Here is a 20,576-nt window from a genome sequence, read left to right as displayed (position 1 = left end):
TGAAACTTTCAGGTTCATTGGGATTTCACTTTAATGTTGTTCAAATAAAGTGTAATTTATCACTAATCATAAATTACTTGACATAAAAGGTTAATTCAATAAACTCATTTAGTAGACTAGGAACAGAGAGATCGTTTGAGAGATCGTAGAGTTATATATTTAAGGTTCTATACTAACATTACACAGCCTTCCTTATCTACCTTATCCTGCATGTATATACACACCGCGCATGCTTCCTACCATTGTGAGTTTTCAGTTGTTTTTTTCAGTTAGGCGTAGTTAATTTCAGTTTTGTTATGAGACGTGTTTCCTGGTAGGATTTACTTTTTGTAGTTTTATACTTTGACTGACTGGTAGGTTTACACATTTTGGTTGATATACATTTGTGTTATTATCATGTGAACGTAAAAATTTCGCAGTACTTACCCAGCCCCATAGTATCATTTTTTTTATTATTCTATACTTGATATAGTATTCACTTTTATTGATAAAATTTTTCATTCCAGAGAATTGTATAGTAAGTTAGTGACTTTAATACTTTGTGTCCTTGTTTATCACTGTATACATATTTTGTCAGAGTAAGTAAGTCAGAAAGGTAATTAGTACTGGTAGTTTCGTAAGTAACAGTGAGATTTAGTAAGTAACAGTGAGATTTAGTAAGTAATAGTGAGATATAGTAAGTAACAATGAGATTTAGTAAGTAACAGTGAGATTTAGTAAGTAATAGTGAGATATAGTAAGTAATAGTGAGATTTAGTGAGTAACAGTGAGATGTAGTGAGTAGTAGTAAGTACAATATACAAAGAGTAATCAAAGGAACCAAGGTTATAGCGGTAATCAAAAGAATGTAATCCAGGGACAAAGACCAGACATGGAAAACAGACATACACAACAAAGAACATAAAGTAACTAAAATCATACATACAAAGTAACAAAAGTAAATGAGCAACTCGGACTCCACTAAAAACTAGGAGCATGGACCAGGTGCACCGGTAGGGTAAGCGTCCTCTGCTTCTCTAGAAACACCCGCCGAGTTGCTCATAAAAAGTCAAGTCCGGGGTAGACAAACGAGGGAATGAAAACTATGACCCGTTGAATAAATCAGTTCTCATGGTGCTGATGGATACACCATCACGATCCACGAGTTCATGATAACGACCATAAAACTTCTGTAGTGATGACTTCAATCTTGTAGCAACATAACCCTGCTCCAGAAGCCTATTTGTTAGAGTTCTAGCGCGATACAAAAAGTCTGCGTAGCCGAAGGGATGTTGCCACAGATGAAAGGAAAGTTGACAATTCTGAATGAAAAGTTATCACGTTTATCGTAAAATTTGGTCTATAGTTTTCCTTTACCATCGATTTCTAAGTTATTGGATACGTTTAAGAAGATGGATGTACAACCTCAATAACTGGATGATAGAGCACCTCAGACCACAGGGATTAGTACATAACATTAAATCCCAACCCAGTGAGTCATTAATAGAGACACAAAAAGGTACCAAATCATCAAAGATATCTAATGCACCATAAAAAAATTACCTGGTTTTCTGGTAATGAACCCAAGTCTGGAGAAACTTCTTATGAGTTGTGGGAGCATGAAGTCAAATGCTTGATGAAACAGTCCTATGAAACCGACGCCGTAGATGGGTATGTAGCTCTACGACTACCGCTAGAAGCAAGCGTCTACAAAATCATCAACAAGTTGAACTCTATCTATGGTAGTGTGGACCAGAAAGAAGAAATCTAAGCGGAAATATACGGTTCCTGCCAGAGAGAATTTGTAACAAGTTGGAGATGTCGACAAGAAGGTATTTTAGGGAAAGCTTGTGATGTTAAAGAAACGTCCCAGATGGACGAACTTAAAGGAATAATCAACCAACTCAGCCCAAGTTTCGATAAACACGAGAAGCAGTTTCAGCAGTTACTGATACATAACAAAAACCAACCACAGCAATATTGGTAACAGCAGCTACAACCAGGACCATGGCAACATACATACCGACTGTTTACAGCAAGGGTAGAAGTCAACAGAATAGGAGTAATAATCAGCCTGCAACTGAACCCAAGTGCTGGAGATGTGGACAGATTGGCCATTTTAAAATTGGGTGTAAAGTGAGACTTGACCACATCAATCAGGATTTAAACACTGAGAAGCCTATGGAGGAACAACCCTTGGCTTGTTTCAACAAGTAGTTCCCAAAGTCAACCATGTTCGTACACCGCCAGGACCTTTCGGAAAACCTACAGATGTTAGCATTTTTATCAATGGACTTACAACACAGGCACTTCTCAACACAGGCTCAACCGTTTCAAAAGTTAGCGAAAGTTTTTACAAGAAACATTTGTCAACACCACTTATCAAGACTGAATCCATTCTGGATATAGAGTGTGGTCAACATCTTCCATATATAGGTATGACAGAAGCCGATATACAACTGTCAGGTTACGACAAACCACATCCATGTATCTTGTTTGTGACACCAGACATCCGATACAACTGCCATATTCCACTTCTGTTTGGAACCAATACCTTAACCTGTATGTTGAATTCCCTTAGAGAAGAAAAAGCTGACCGTTTTTTTACAGCTGGATGGCTCAACCACTCCATGGTACTTTTCTGTGCATTCTGTTAAGTGAGAAAGAGTTAGTAAAGCGCAGTAACAGTCTTGGACTCATTAAGAATGAGGAACGTAACAATGTCATAATTCCACCGAATTCCAGCACCACTATTTCAGGGTACATCGACAAAAAATTACCATACCATCCCACGCCTGCTATGCTTCACCCATGTAAGTTTGCCAGAAACTCTGAAGATTTTGGTGTCAGGCCATCCCTTATTTCATATCAACATGGATAGACTCGATCATCAAGTTAGTGTAAACATGACCTACATTACATTTAGAACAATAATCATACCACTAAGAGCTATCATCTGTGAACTACAACCTTTTACCATCGAATCAACACCTACCGTATCATCAGAAGAAGCTAAAAAGATTTTAGATCAGATAAAGATTACAAAGAGCGACTTAACTGACACAGAACTTGAAGCTGGACTTGATCACATACGGGGTTATATGGACATTTTCTCCAAGGCAGACTTGGATGTAGGCCGTACTAAAGTAGTGCAAAACCGCATCGACCTTTTAGACGAGAAGCCATTTAAGCAGTAATCGTCGGATACCACCAGCAGCTTCTGAAAAAGTCCGATCTATCTTAGACAGTTGTTAAATGCAGGCATCATCAGACTATCCAACAGTCCGTTTGCTTCTAATTAAGTTCTATCCATAAAAAGATATACCTCGTTTCGCCTACGTGTTGATTTTCGCCAGTTAAACCTGAACACAAAAAAGACAATTAACCTTCCTAGAATCGAGGATTTGTTAGACTGTTTGGCAGGAAGTACCTATTTTACGGTAGATATGAAATCTGGATACCACCATGTCGAGATCATAGTAGAACACAAAGAACGAACAGCATTTATTGTCGGACCTCTCGGATTTTATGAGTACAATCGGATGTCTTTCGGACTGACGAACAGCCAGGCAACTTACCAGCGTTAAATAGAGGATGTGTTCAGCGATTACCATCTACGCATTTGTTGAATATCAACGATGATGTGATTATATTTGGCAGAACTTACGAAGAACACCTGAAGAACTTGGAATTAGTATTGGAGTAGATAAGACATGCAAAAATTAAGTTGGAACCGAACAAGTGTTCGTTTTTTCAGTGACGAGTAAAGTTTCTTGTCCACATCGTGTCGCAGAATGGAGTTGAAGTAGACCCAGATAAGACAGACCGTATATCCAACTTGCACACACCGACATCACCTGAAGATGTCCGTCGATTTCCTGGTCTAGCAGGTTATTATCGACGTTTCATACAAGTAAGTAAACAGTTGACCGAGGTAATACCACCTCCATCAGTGAAAAAGACCGCTAGAAACTACAGCGAGATTGGAAATGGGGAGAGGAACAGGACCAAGCTTTTAACCACCTGAACACCTTTTGACATCAGTGCATATTCTCAGTTATCCAGACCGCAAGCTAACGTATGAAGTTCACGTTGACACTTCCGATACTGGTCTAGGAGGAATACTTTATCAAAAACAAGGCGACTACAAGAAATTCATCAACTGCGCAAGTCGAGGCTTAAGAAAGGCAGAGAGGAATTATCCTTGGAGTTTATTGCTCTTAAATAGGCTATAACAGATAAGTTTAAGGATTATCTTTATGGGGCCACATGACTACTGCAAAATTGGAGGCAACAGGTCATAGATGGCTTTCGGACCTAGCTGCATTCAACTTTAATATCTTGTATCGATCTGGAAGAACCAACTCAGATACATATGCTTTGAGCAGATTACCTCAACAGACAGTTGAATCCATAGACATTAACGACTCCATTGCTGTCATATGTAATTCGGCTGTTCAAACTCTTCTAGTGGAATGTTTACTAGTCAACCCTACAGAAATAGTTGAAACTGAAGAATTACCAGGAACATCTGCTGCAGAAATAATTGATTGGAGGAAAGTTCAGCTGAATTTCAGTACTATCAGCCGTTGGATCCATACCAAAATCGACAAAAAAAAAACATAAAGTAAAGAAGATTCACTCATCAAGCGTCTGTATAAACACATGAAAATCATAGACAATATAGAGCGGTAACCATCAACGATGAGGTCAAGAAGCAACTGGTATTACCTGCAGAACATATCACTCCAACGTTACAAGCGCTCCATAATGATATGGAACATTCCGGCAAAGACAGGACTTTATCCCTTTTGCGAGAACGATAAGAGACAGGAATACCATATTGTATGTGTTGGTTTGGCAATTAGGACAAAATTCTGCCAATTTGTTTTCATGTCAGCTGCTTAATTGGAAATGGCTTGTCTCGGGCCAACAGGTACTAAGCCATCAGTTTTGAAGTCACTTTGCAGAGGGCGCATACCCTACCGGTGCACCTGGTCCATGCTCTCAGTTTTTAGAAGAGGCTGAGTTCCTCATTTACTTATATTGCTTTGTATGTATTATTTTAGTTATGTTATGATCTTTGTTGTGTGTCTGTTTCCCATGTCTGGTCTTTGTCCCTAGTTGTCGATCTTTTGATTCAACTAAAATCATGGTTCCCTTGCTTACTCTTATAAAAACAAAATGACGTTACTACATATGAGCTGTGCCAGGAGTTTGGTAGTAGCACATTTGCTATCATTATGGATGATCGACCCCAGTGTCCATAAATGCAATTTGTAAAATAGAGTTAAATTTACGTATTGAAAAAATCTGATAAACTGTTTTGTCTCCTTGTAGCACAAGTGTAAGTACATCATCAGTAGGAAGGCAATAACAAGAAAAAAAACAAAAACAGAAGATAAAATTTTATTAGAATGAAATATAAAATTAAATTTATTTTTGGAATAAATGTACTATGTACAATTTCATCAAACCTGAAAGACGAATTGTTAAGTAAGCGAAAAAAGACCAAGTATATATATATATAAAAAAAACCAAAAAACAACAGAATGACTATTAGGAACAAACATTTGGCTTTCATAAGAAGAGATTGGATTTTTTAACAGAACTCATTGTGAAATAAAATCCAACACTAGCGCCAAATCTAAGTAAGAAGGCAAATCTGAGATTATAAAAAATGAAGGAGTAAAACTTTTATAAATTAGAATTCAATTTTTGAATAAAAGAGTCATTTTAAGATTCCGGTAATTGTTCTATGCCAAATGCAATAAAAAATTATTTAGTTTAGGATGCTTTACTTGGTATGGGGAATTTTTCCCAAGCTAAATAGTTGGACATACCTATAGTCATAGTACAAGTACTAAAAATATACAAGGCCTTCTAACCTGAACATTGAGACAAGACATGCTCTGCTGGGTACTGCTTGATACAACCATAAAGGCAGTGGTTTGAAAGGACAGTTTGAGAAGAGGCCATTATCAGGATTTTGTAAATATATTTACAATTTAAATGAGCCATTTAATTCAAAACTATTTTTCTTTTAGATGATGAGGCCATTTTCAGACAGAAAAGGGCAAAAGGGTCATGACCTCTTGTCTTCCCAACCTCACAAGTAAGGGTTGAACAATGAATAGGTAAGAAGTATGGACACTATTTAAGCTTGATATAACTTGAGCATATTTTTGACCCAACAAGTTTTCTGATGTAGAATAAATTTGGCTGTAAATTCAAAATTCGACATTTTCCTCATGTGTTTCAAAGTAGAAAATCTAGATACAAAATTAGATTTAGCACAGTATGAAGCCGAAGAATTCAATTTTTATTTTAATATTAATTGAATAATGAGTAATTTTGATACTTTTAACAAAAATATGTGGTATCAACAATTTTCCCTTCATGAAATGTCAGAAGTATATAGCCTAATTTCATATCAAGAAAAAAACATGAAATTGGTTAATTTGTGCAGACGTTAAATATAAATAAATTCTTGGCAATCTGCTTTTTTCAATTTGTGGTATAAGAAGCATAATTGGCCTTTATCAGTATGACAAGCGGCAAAAAATATAAGAAAATTTCCCTAGGTAACATATGAATTTAGATTAAAACAAAAAATGATCTAAAGCTATTTAAATATGTATACACCACAAGTATGATCAATCTAAATTGCAAAGTAAGCTAACTTATTTTAATGGATATTTCCATTTCCTATTAAAAAAAGTAATGTAAAAGTTTGTGGCAATATACTTGTCCTTCTAAAATGAAACTTGGTGATCACAATTACTGGTGCAAAAAAGATTAATGATCATTCATTTTTGTGACTTTTTTTTATCTTATGAAAATAAAATACTCACAAAAGAATTGACAAACAGAAATCTATAATCAAAGTATTTCTTCTGCATTAAGTAAAGTTGAAAAAAAATGAGGTTTAAAATACCATGTTCTAAAAATAAATATATAATACATCACAAGAAGTGAAACTATACTAAAAAGTAATGTAAAAATGCTAGAACATTTCTATAGTGTAATGCTAAAATAATGATAAACAATCACTAATGCTAGATTAAATAAAAATACTAAATTGTATAGTAGAAAAGAAGTAAATGAGACAGATGACTAATATTATTTTTTTTTTAAATAAATAAACATAAAAAAAAGACTTATACATAATCAAATAACAAGTTATGAATGGAAAGTTGTTTTATCAGCGAGAAAGCTATGAGGTAAATACAAATTCTTAACTTTAACAGACCCTGAACAGAAACTAAACAAACAAGATATTTATCTTCTTAAGCTTGTCACTGCCTACAATGCTGATAACTGTATACCTGTACTTTCTGTAAAATTTGCTATAGAAAATCTTTATGATAAATAGGATACTTTGGAAGTATTATTACTTGTGGAAAACTAATTTTAATGTTTTTTTGTGGATTTAGCAAACCACAAAATTTGGTTCCCAATAAAGTAGATATTTTCCTTTCACTTGTATGATGGAGTTGTCAAATCAAAAAAATTAAAAAAATCTGCAAACTGACATTTTCCCCCAAAACCATGAAAATTGGCATAAACAAATAAAAGTACTTTCACAGTAACCAATTGGTTATGTCTTCAATAACCAAAGTATAGTCACTCATGTTAAAAACACATATTTTAAGGATTTAACTTCTGCACATTCGTTAAATTAGGCATTTTTCAGCACTTATGATCATAATTTGGTTATTTATTCTTTACATTAAATTATTCTATTATTCTCAAGTAATTAACAAAGAAACAAAATATTTACCACCTGAAGTTAGTCACTGCCTACAATGCTGATAAGTATATACCTGTATTTTTACTTAATGTATATCACCAATGACCACAATTATCATCTGATAATTTAAAGAGGTAGACCTAGGGTAAAGGACACAAGTCTTGAAATCAGTGGTAAGTTCGTATCACATTCAATACCACCAAAGTCCATTAAGCTTTCATTTGAAACAGAATGAAATCAGTCAAAGTTACTTTGATACTTAAAATGAGACTAATGTAAAATGCTGAATACAAACATTCCAATGATTTGCAAGAGTTGCATCCCTTACCCTAGGTCTACCTCCTTAACTCAATACTTTCTTCGAAGATAACATTTTCATGAACTACAGAAATGTAATCAACTGGTTTCAATTCAATCTTTAAAGCTATAAAAATGTTGAAAAAAAGGTAATTTCCTTATATTTAAGACAAATTACAATTCATATTTATACATCTTGTACCTAAGACAGAAAAATAATTTGGTAAGAAAATGAAACAGGAAGTGAATTAACATTAAGTCATAGATACTTTCTGTACTTCTTGTTCATACAGTAACCCCTGAAGATATTGCATTATTTAGGTAGATCACAACTAATATTTCTTGTCTAAAAATTTTCCCAAGTATCTCCATTTTAAAAATGAATTACATTAGATATACAATTTAGTTTAATTTACAAAACTCCTTGTAAAATTATCAAAAGATAAAGTTTTTAAAGAATATCAAAAACTGTTTGGTCATTGGAAATGTTTACTACAGAAAATATGCCCCCCCCCAAAAAAAAAAAAAACAACAACAAAAACAACAACAAAAAACAACAAAAAAACAAAAAACAAACAAACATAAAAGATGTTCAGTATGATCTACCTTAAGATACAACTTTGTCTTTTGGCAATATCATGGAATATCAGGATTAAGGATTTATTTCTTTTCCAAACAAATCACATTTTTCAGTCCTTTTAGGTTTACAGTATCCTTATAATTACATGCTAATACAATGTAGATAAAATACTGGTATAATTTATCCATATCACATAATAAAATAAATCTGCAAACTTTCTTAATGTAACAAACTTGTTTATATAACAAAAATATGAATCCTACAATAAATTTCTACAAGCTACTTAAAAAAGTTGTAATTTTATTCACAAATAGAAAATCTATGTACATTTTGTGTAGTTAGTGTATAAAAATATTGGAATACAAAGAAGTGCATTAAAATCAGAATTTGCAATTTTAAATTTTGCATACATATTCCCCCAAGAGATAAAATTTTTACCATAGAATAAACATTGGTAAACAAGTATTAAAACCTTACATTTATATGTCGTCTCTATCAACAACTATAAATAAAATATCTTTTTAAAAAAATGGAATTCCTAGTCATTAATATCACAACCAATGGGTGGTTATCTTCTATTCATCACACACTATCCATTGATGACAGATAACTAGGTCACGATATCTCATCCTGACCTGATTCTTCTATTGTTTGTTCAGACATTTTCCTAAAATAGAAAAATGAATTGGAAAAAACTGCTGTGATAAATGATGTGCCACTCTTGGCTCTTGACATACACACTGTAGAAAGAAAATAGAATGGTGAATATGTCAAAGAGACAGTAACCCAACTGTGAAGAAAATGTCAATCGTTGGTCTTCAATGAAGAATGAGGAAACCCTCATTCCACAGGGCAGGCTGCAGATGGCTCCAAAACATCATTATACACAGGTACAGCAAAAGAGTTGCCCCTATATACTCAAGTAAAATAAAAAACAATGGTGAAACCCAAACAAGACATACAGAGGCTAGAAATTCTTGACTTGGGACAGGCACATAAAATGTGGCAGGGTTAAAGTAATCTGGCCACTATGGAAAATATATTACACAATAAAACACTTTTTGATTTTGGATGGATTTCAGTGATTGTGACTGGAACCATTTAATAATAAAAGTAAAAAAGGGGTCACTTTGATTCTGGTCAAATTTTTATCCTATGTCAAATTTATTTAATTGAAATAAAAAATCATAGTCATGTAAAGCTTGTTCCAATTGTTCTGGGTTCAGAGGTTCAAATTAGCAATGGTCCAAAATCTGGGACCCAAATTCAAATTAACCCATCCATTTAGAGTCAAAATTTTTGCAACCAAATTTTGTCTTTCTTTCCATGTAGTGAAAGATTGCAAAGTCCCACAAAAAGAGCAAAAGAGAATTTGGCATTGGACAGCAACCAAAACTAGGTACACCATTTGCTCCATCTTCATAAAGCTACATGCCTAATTTGAAATTAATCTATTCATTAAGAGTCGAGATAATTGCCACAAATTAAGCCAGACAGTGAACAAGGTGATTCTAATATACCATTGAGTGGGGGTATAAAATAGCGAAAATGGCTACTTTACTTTTAAGGAATCAATAATAAAATTATCATTTTTGCCTTTTTGGTACAATAACCCTAAGAGAAGTTCTTCAGCTTCGACCCTGAACATTTTCATAGAGCTTTTTAGAGAAGTATTGTCTCTATTTCTCTCTATCTTCACAGTTTTTAAGATACACCTCGAAATAAGTTGTTTTACCCACTATGTTTTAGTATTAGAAATTGTGGCCATGTTTGTTGCTCCACCAGCATAATCAACAATATTCTTTAAGCTCCCTAATAATGCCCACGACCAAATTATATTACAATCTACTTAGTGGTCACAGAGGAAATTTTTTGCAACTGTTAAGACAAAAAGGACTATAATTCTGACACCAATGGTGACAGCAGTGGAAGAGAAGTAATGAACTTTAATCCAGAAGAGTTAAACACTGACAGCATTAGTAAAGAAACAACAAATAAGTCTTTTGTTAGGTGAAAGAAAAATAAAGGACACCATTACAACTTCAATAACCAAACTTACCCTTTTTACAATCTCCCATAACACTTCATTAACCAGCCATACGATTTTAAATAACCATTCAGACAACTTCATTAACCAGCCATACAATTTAAGTAACCATCAATTCAACTTCAATAACCAGCCATACAATTTAAGTAACCATCAATTCAACTTCAATAACCAGCTATACAATTTAAGTAACCATCAATTCAACTTCATTAACCAGCTATACAATTTAAGTAACCATCAATTCAACTTCAATAACCAGCTATACAATTTAAGTAACCATACATACAATTTTAAATATCCATCTATACAATATAAATAACCATCCCTACTACTTAAATATTCACCCATACCCCTTAAATAACGCCTACTTCAAATACCTTTTTACAATTTGAGCAAATGCATCAGGAGCAGAATGAGATCTTGAGGTCTTTCTTGCATCTCCACCATTATCTTTGTAAGGATTCTTAAAGGACTTTTGTCGTAAAATACTTTTGACTAATATCTAAAATAAAGAAGACAACTTTCAATTATTTCATTTCTTCTTTCATTTCTCATTATATTTGTCATAATACTACCATTTAGAGAAATGATTTGCAACTTTGTGATAACAATTTAAAAAAAAAAAACAGACAAGAGTTAAAGGGTGCAGATATCCTAAATATTACTTGCAAGTAAAACTGAAAGCATTCTTGGCATCAGTGATTATATTCAAGATGAACTGTCTTCTTCAGCATTAAAAATTTTGATGTTTTCAAGACATAAATTGATTTTTCTTGTCGGCAAAAATACAACACTCTGTCATAGGTGGATGGAAACAAAGATCTTAATGAAAATATATACCAGGTGTAATTACACTCAGCAAAATATTCAACTTATTTCACATAAAAAATGTGATAGATTAAAGTTCTCTACAGAGAAAATCTTATTCAAGAACATACCAGTGTATCTAGTTTTGGCACATGTTTGACGACATTATCTATATCTTCCTCAGTAATGGTAACCAGTGTACAATTTTCTTCCTCAGTTGGCAGAGAACTAATTCCCTCTCTGGTTACCCAGGAATGTACCTATAATATACCAGTAAATTATCAACAACACTGGTTATATGGTTACTAAAGCAACAGTATTCCATTTTTATGAGAAATCAACTTGTTAGTTGTCTATGTCCTACCTTATATGGTCAGCGCATTTCAGAATGTCAGAATCAATTATTAGTTAAACAAACACATGTGTTAGCTCATAAAAAGTCTTTGGAAAGACAGGTAACTTTATACAGACACAATATTCTGACCCTAAGCCAACTGGTTGTTACTTTAAATACTTGGTATAGCAGTATTAATGATAGTCTTTGGTATGAGTTGTCATCAATAAAAAATAAATGGTTCTGTATGACCTACCATACTTCAGACAAGCTAAGAACCACTAGACAAATGCAATTCAAACAATGTTTTGACAATTTCAGTTCACAATATTAACATCCTTTGTAATAACTTTAACCTAAACATAAAAAACAATTATAATTTTAGATTTCATGGGGCATTTAAGTTTTCTTTTTGTAAAGAAAAAAAATTACACAAACACTTCAGAATTTTTTTAATTGTCATTGGAAAAATACACAATTTTCAAAAGAAATCTTTAAGTTCTTCAGTTTTGCATGCTTACAACAGTAGAAACTTTGGATAAATAATATAAATTGAGAACAAGACTTACAAGCCCTATAGGTTAAGTAAAGCAATAGTCTACAGGTAGACAGACTGTTTACCTCATAGTAAAACTTATTGTTAAAGCCCTGTTCAGTACTGGTCATTCAGAACCATTAAATGATTCATTAGCAGGTGAATCCATTGTTCTAATTGCCTGGTATTTTCTTATCCAGGGATGAAAATTAGCAGTCGCCCAGTAGCCCATGGCTACTAGATTTTGAGCTGGGTTACAAAACTTTTGGGTAAAATTTTGTTAAAAATATAGAAAATATTCAACAAAATATGGTCAGGGCTACCAGTTTGTATTTCGTAATTTTTACCCCTGTTATCTCAGGTTACTGCCATGACATTTAAAAATAATGGTAATTTATGTTACATCAAATCAGTTGCGGCATTGCTTATAAACAGAATATCGTTAATTCTGAATGTCTCCATAGAACATTTTACCCTGTTGAGCTCAATGATATTGTCTGTCTTGGCTTCAAAACTGCAGTTACTCTGTATGTAAGATTTATAAAGTTCATACCATAATACATCATATAAATCTGTATCAAGTTCACAATTATGTCAAAAGACAACAAAAGCTTGAACCTGAGACATGATCTACTTACTCTGACTTGAGGGAGGGTGAGCCTGAGGTATGACAATGGGACAGACAGACATGATCTACTTACCTTGACTTGAGGTATGACAGTGGGACAGACAGACATGATCTAAATACCTTGACTTGAGGGAGGGTTAGCCTGAGGTATGACCGTGGGACAGAAAGACATGGTCTACTTACCTTGACTTGAGGTATGACAGTGGGACAGACAGACATGATCTACCTACCTTGACTTGAGGTATGACAGTGGGACAGAAAGACATGGTCTACTTACCTTGACTTGAGGTATGACAGTGGGACAGACAGACATGATCTACCTACCTTGACTTGAGGTATGACAGTGGGACAGAAAGACATGGTCTACTTACCTTGACTTGAGGTATGACAGTGGGACAGACAGACATGGTGTACCTACTTTGACTTGAGGGAGGGTTAGTCTGAGGTATGATAGTGGGACAGACAGACATGATCTACTTACCTTGACATGAGGGAGGGTTATTCTACTATCTGGATTCTTATTCAACATCTGTAGAATCAAATCCTTTAAAGATTCAGTTATCTGTACACTACAAAAATAATGGCAAATATTTTATTTTTTTACAAGTATATGTGGAAAAAAACTAAAAATTTATAAAATAAGCAGTTTAATTTTTATCTAGAAAGTTACTTTAAATTGTTTAAGTGTTGCACAGATTTACAGTTTAAGTGTCAGTCTCTGTAACGCTTGGGCAGAATGAAAGATGGTATGAAAAAAACCCAACATTTAACTATTTGCACCATCAGAATCAAGGAAATAGAAGATTTTCCATATCATTTTGGTAAACTGAGACATAATTTCATTGACATGCATTGAATACAAATATTTCAAGGGCAGATAACTCAGTCAGAAAGCTCATTTTTTAAACATTTTATTGAAATTTCCGATCTAAGTCTGTGATGCAGGAATCAAACAGTGGCCTTTTCATAAAGAAAAAGTATCCTTGAGAGAAATCATATTGTCAGATCAGTAGGTTTTTGACATGTTTTTGATTTTCCATTTTTGCCTGATTCTTACAAAAACTTAAACTTAAATTACAAAATCTACTTTTAATTTTTGTTGAGGATCATGTTCTTGCAAATGGATCATAAGTTTCAAGTTTTATTAATGGCAATAACAACTTCAGAAAAAAATAAGATTTCAAAACTTATCAAATAAACAATAATTCATTTCCATCTCAATTATTTACTCTTAGATAAATCGTAGTCCTTTTTTTACTGAATGACGATTGCTCTCACTCAAAGAAGCCAAAATTCTTATCTGTCAAATAGAAAACTGTTTATCTGAGAGACACATTTTGTTCTAGAAAAAAATACGGCATTAATGAAACATAAAGCAATACCCAGACAATGGTGAAAAAGAGGATGGCTAAATGTACAAAATGGCTGAACTTGAAAACTACATTTTGAATTTAATGAAAATTAAACTTAACCTGTACTTTATGGAACTAAACATATGTACAAAGTTTCAAGAAAATTAATTGGTCCTTTCACAAGTTTTCATCTAGAAATTGTTTGGGGATGTACAAAAGGACTGACGGACACTGAACTTTTTGTAAGGTATCAAATAATACCTCATAATTGTGTAGGGCAGGTGAAAAATGGGAATGGAATGTTGGTTCAAATCTGCACTATTACTAATTAGAAACAATAATAATAATTAAGGAATGACTGTTATATTTTTTCTGTCTGTGAACAAAAAACCTCAATCATGTGGGGCATACTAACTAACCTGCACAGCAGGTCATTTTAAAGTGTGCAACACAGGCATTGAGGTTATTTTAAATAGACCAAAAAAATATAACAGTCATTCCTTATAATTCAATTTAGGTACCAAATTTCAAACGAGTAAATCATTAAAAAAGTTTGATGACAACACAGTCATTACAAAATTTAGTCTATAAGATGATAAAAGAAATTTTTTATCTAATCAGAAACGTATTACTTCTGAAATCAAATTATTCAAAGACAAACAGACAAAAAGTGATGTTTATTACCCAAACAGACCATTGAAAAGATCATTTACTTGTAAACAATCATGATTATGAACTTTACTCACCTTGAAGGAAATTTTACTGGATCTTTTAATATTTTATTGTGAAGAGCTAGGGGGAATTCATCTTTAAATGGGACCTGAAACCAGTCAAAGTATAACAAATTAATAAACTGAAGAATAAAATTACACACAATTGTATTTATGTACATAGTTAAGAAACCATAACCCTCCATCCAAATGTGTTCCATGTGTTGTTTTTTTTTAAACATAATACATATTTCTATCAACATGTTGTGTATAATTTTGCATGTTAAGTTTCATATCAAACCTGTCCTGAGTCTCATACATTATACTCAGCACAACTTTTTTGCATTTGATAAAAACAAAGCAGAGAATATTACAGTACATTTGACATCTACTTAAGAAAAAACATTTTCCGCTTTTGCAAATATTAGCAAGGAAGGGCCTCATTGTTAATTCTTACCTGTCCAAAGACAAAACAGTACAACGTGATACCCATGGCCCAAATATCTAGAGCCTGAAATAAATAAAAATAGTAATTATAAACTGAACTAGTAATTATTGAGATGGAATCCACCCCTGTGGGCCCTGCTGTGGCAAGCCCTCACACCAGTTTGTCAATGAAAAACAGGAATTTGACCTTGAGTTTGAAGTTGAAGGTCATAGGCCCTTATCTATGCGTGCAACACATCGTCGTTAGGTGATCTACCCACATGCAAAAATATCAAAATCCTATGCTGAAAGACAAAAAAGTTACAGACTGGACACAAGTTTGTAATGGAGGGATGGAGTGAGTGATCACTATAAGGTGACCGCCACTTTTCGTGTCAGGGCCTTAATAAACTGAGCATGCTAACAAAAAAAGATAAAAAAATACCTTTACTTCAGCTGGAGTTAAATTCAAAATGTAAAAAGTTTCCTATAAAATCTTATCAAATCCCCTTGAATAGTGTAGGAGGAATTGCGATAACAAGGTTGTATAACCCTTAAATTGGGTTATCTCCCTTTAGGGTCCTACAACAATACATCATATTTTACAGTTTATATTTGATCTAAAATAAAGTCCTACTGAGTCGTATTGAGGGGACTGATTGAAAAAAAAAAGAGTTATCCAAGATTTCGATTCATCCAAGTTCAAGTTATCTGAGGTAAAATTGTCTTGGAATAAGGGGAGTTTTCCTGGGACTTTGAAATTAGTTCGATTTATCAGAGATCTTGACTCTTCCGAGTTCAACACATCTGGGTTTGACTTATATTTTAACTGTATCTGTTTGTATTAATCTCATATTGTTGTAATAAAAATAGTAATCAAGGGAACTAAGACTCTAGCAGTAATCCAGGGACATGGACATGGAAAACAGACACACACACAAAAAAGAACATAAAATAACCAAAATAATACAAGGTAACTGAGGTAAATGAGCAACTCAGTGACTCCACTAAAAACTGGGAGCATGGACCAGGTGTACTGGTAGGGTAAGCGAGCTCTGCTTTTCTAGAAACAACTGCCACATTGCACATAAAAAGTCAAGTCAAGGGTAGACAAAAGAGGAAAGGAAAATTATGACACAATGAATGAATCAGTTTACACCGTAACAATCCATGAGTTAATGATGAAAACCATAAAACTTCTATAGTAACAATTTTAATCTTATACCAACATAACTCTGCTTCTGAAGCCTAATTGTAGGAAGTCTAGCGCTGTACAATAAGTCTATGAACAAGAATCATACATATGCATGGTCATGGTCGCAGACTAAGTCAGAATGAGGTGCCCCTCTATAGTTAGAAAAATACTTGATATTTTGATGTAACACAAACTTAATCCTGTTTTTTCATACTTCTCCCTAAAAATAAATTTCTAGACATGCCCTTCATACATTTTAAAAATTACACCATTCTTCCCACAGTTTTTTTTATAACATTAAGATCATATAGAAAAAAAAATATTAAAGAAAAATAAAACACACACACATAAACTAAGAAATAAAACACACACACATAAACTAAGAAATAAATCATGGAAACTCTAATTTATCATTGTTTTACTGCGGACTGACCATTTATGCCAATATTTTACCCCAAGTGACAGTGAGGGGTAAAATGTCAGCAGAAATGGTCAGCTGAGGTAATACAATGATAAACTGGAGTTTCCATGATTTATTTAGTTTCTAATAGGACAATTACGGTACTTTTTTACATTTTCGTAACCTATTACAGTAACCTTAGAACTGCCATATTTGTCCATATTTAGTTGTACACTTTACTCCATGTCAGTTCAAATGGTCAGTAGTGAAACTTAGTGCTTTGTATTATTCATAATGAAGGAAAGGGAAAATTAAGTAGAATGACGTTAGATATGGCACAGTTATTTGCATTATGAGGTCACACATGGACAGGTAAAACACCTGGACTGAAATGTTTCATTCATTGATGATTGTTATTGTTTGTTTTCATACATGATGGTGCAGGTGGCAAGTGCTACCATGTATGTGTGTAAGTAATTTTTATGGAATATAATATAACTTTTCTAAAAAACAACATATATTATTTTTTATAAAATGAGAATCTGATGTTCATTCACGCATCTGAAATGAATTAAAACAGTTGATACACATCAGAATGTTACGCGTGTTTGTTTACATGATTTAAGGTGGGCAGTACATTACGCACATAAAGGCCACATCCAAACAGTCACAGGCTGCTCATATAGCAATCAAAAATCAACAACAGTTGTGGTCTCAAAGCCTTTTAAGGACATTATATTAGAAATGTAAAATAACTATCACTTACTTTCCCACTGAAATTCTCTTTCTCTTCTGAAAATAAATAGAAAAATTTACATTTGCAACTAAATGTGAGACAGCTACAAATTTGATCATTTTAAAGGTACGTAGAAAAACTAGAATGATAGAAGCTGTTTTGTTCTATTTAAATCATCACAAATTTGAAATCAGAATTACTATTCATTAATCCTACATACGGTAAGTCTATAAATAGAGAGTAATTCATTACTTATAACCAGCTCTGAATTTGTTACATAGTATTAATCTGTGTGGCTTTCTACATTTTACAAGCTTTTCCTCTCTTTTCTTTTATTTTGATCCTGGTTGCCAATGACCTTACATTTTATTTCCAATCTTGTTGCCAATGACCTTACATTTTATTCTGACCCTGGTTACCAATGACCTTACATTTTATTTTGATCCTGAATTCCAATGACCTTACATTTTATTTTGACCTTGGTTACCAATGACCTTACCTTTTATTTTGACCTTGGTTACCAATGACCTTACATTTTATTTCAACCCTGGATACCAATGACCTTACGTTTTATTTTGATCCTGAATTCCAATGACCTTACATTTTATTTTGACCCTGGTTACCAATGACCTTACATTTTATTTTGACTTTGGTTACCTATGACCTTACATTTTATTTTGACCCTTGTTACCAATGACCTTACATTTTATTTTAACCCTGGATACCAATGACCTTACGTTTCATTTTGATCCTGAATTCCAATGACCTTACATTTTATTTTGATCCTGAATTCCAATGACCTTACATTTTATTTTGACCCTGGTTACCAAAGACCTTACATTTTATTTTGACCTTGGTTACCAATGACCTTACATTTTATTTTGATCCTGAATTCCAATGACCTTACATTTTATTTTGACCTCGGTTACCAATGATCTTACATTTTATTTTGACCCTGGTTACAAATGACCTTACATTTTATTTTGATCATGGTTACCAATGACCTTACATTTTATTTTGACCTTGGATACCAATGACCTTACATTTTATTTCAACCCTGGATACCAATGACCTTACGTTTTATTTTGATCCTGAATTCCAATGACCTTACATTTTATTTTGACCTTGGTTACCAATGATCTTACATTTAGTAGAAAAATTTGACTTGATCCAAAAATATTTCCATTTTTTCTGAATTTTTTTTTGGTTTTGTTTCAGAGTTGAACCTGTGACACAAAAAATTGGGGTATAATGAGCTTAAATGCAATTGTCTTTTCTATAAGTCTGTGTTTTTGCCTATTGCACAATGCATTATGTATACAATAAATTACTGTTATGAAAACACTCAATTGGCTCTTCTAATGCAATATACATGTATACAATAAACAATACAAAACACTGCTGATTTACGACCAAAACCTTAAGTAAATGATACCTACCTCGTAAAGTTTCTGGAGCCATAAAGGCAGGGGTACCTGCTGTGTTGGTGAGGGTAATGTCACTGCCAGTGAACTCATTACTCACACCAAAGTCTGCTATCTGTAACAGAATTAGTAAATCATTTTATTCTCTCAACAGAATAACTACACAGGTTTAATGTGTTGAAAAGCCCTGTTGGCCAATTTTTGTCAGCTCCAGTTAAAATTCTACAGGTTTTCTAATTCAGTCATTGATAAGTTATCAGTAATCGGTACTTTTTTCCTTTGATCTTGTTGACAGAAATTCTTTTATTTCTCATAAATGACAAATAGTAAAAAATATCCGTCAAAACATTGCATTAATGTCATCAGACCTTTTTCATAGTTTTGAATGAAAATGATAACATACACCAATAGTATGAAGTTACTATACTAAATTGTTTGATAAAGGAATGTTAAAATGATCAACAATGCAATTACTAGATAAACAAAAAACTTAATAATGTTGCTTTTGATACTGACAACTCACATGTTCCTTGATATATTCCACATGATATTGTCAGTATCAAAAGTATTATTCTATATAAGTGTTAACATATCAATTATCATTATTTTTGCATTGGTCAAATTATAAATTACAAAAGAATGTACCTACATAATTGACATTTTACAATATGCAAAGCAAATTATCTTATCAAACAGTGAAAAATGGATATTCACAAATATAATTATTTGAAGAAGTCCACAAAAATTAGTGAAATTAAATAAGTCTACAGTATGATGGTAAACAAGAATTATCTTTCACTTAAATCTACATACAAAAAGTCAACACTGATTTTGTATTTAGAAAGGGTATCCAAAACGTACAATTCTTCTATTGCAAACGAAATTTAATGACATTAATGCATAAAGTCTTATTCAATCTGTTAAATGACAGCCCCTTGTCACTGTCATATAGTGTTTATATATCACAATTGGTTCAATTAGCTCATATTCGTAAAAATGTTTCAGATTTTAATAAAAGGTATCTTTATATAACCGAGAAATTACTACATCAAGGTTTTAAATATCAAAACTTTGTAAAAACATTTACAGAATTTTTCAACCACTACAAGGAACTCACTCTCAAATACAGATATACTTGTTAAGAAGGATTAATATTTGCAGGTATCTCTCATCCTTTATTTTACGGTAATATTCTACACAAAGCACGGAAAGCTCGATACTCACCCGAAATGTAAACTAAACCATTGATTAGGCTCATTTGTAAGGGTAATGATATTGTTGTCAAATCTTTAAGGATAATGTTTTTTGGTATTAACATTGATTTACTCACAGGGTCTTCACATAAAAATTGAAGTGCAATATTTTAAAGCAGT

At 32.9% G+C, this 20,576-nt stretch overlaps 1 protein-coding gene across 8 annotated transcripts in view; it reads right to left on the bottom strand.

The window, feature by feature from the left end:
* Positions 1–5,372: 5,372 nt before the first annotated feature.
* Positions 5,373–20,576, bottom strand: part of LOC148607808 (calcium/calmodulin-dependent protein kinase kinase 1-like) — a 91,866-nt gene continuing 76,662 nt past the window's right edge. For all 8 annotated transcript variants that reach the window (XM_088544180.1, XM_088544178.1, XM_088544179.1 and 5 more), the window contains 8 exons: positions 19,219–19,318; positions 17,810–17,835; positions 15,480–15,533; positions 15,059–15,132; positions 13,442–13,529; positions 11,595–11,723; positions 11,034–11,158; positions 5,373–9,276 (listed from right to left, as the gene is read on the bottom strand). In XM_088544180.1, the coding sequence (XP_088400306.1) occupies positions 9,225–9,276; positions 11,034–11,158; positions 11,595–11,723; positions 13,442–13,529; positions 15,059–15,132; positions 15,480–15,533; positions 17,810–17,835; positions 19,219–19,318 (648 nt within the window). In that variant the 3' untranslated portion in view covers positions 5,373–9,224. The remainder of the gene's footprint in view (positions 9,277–11,033; positions 11,159–11,594; positions 11,724–13,441; positions 13,530–15,058; positions 15,133–15,479; positions 15,534–17,809; positions 17,836–19,218; positions 19,319–20,576) is intronic.

Source organism: Perna viridis, chromosome 9, assembly GCF_037379345.1.
Source record: "Perna viridis isolate PV_CMFRI_1.1 ecotype Kerala chromosome 9, ASM3737934v1, whole genome shotgun sequence".
In the NCBI taxonomy this organism is placed as follows: Eukaryota; Metazoa; Mollusca; class Bivalvia; order Mytilida; family Mytilidae; genus Perna; species Perna viridis.
This window is presented reverse-complemented; position numbering and strand designations above follow the sequence as displayed.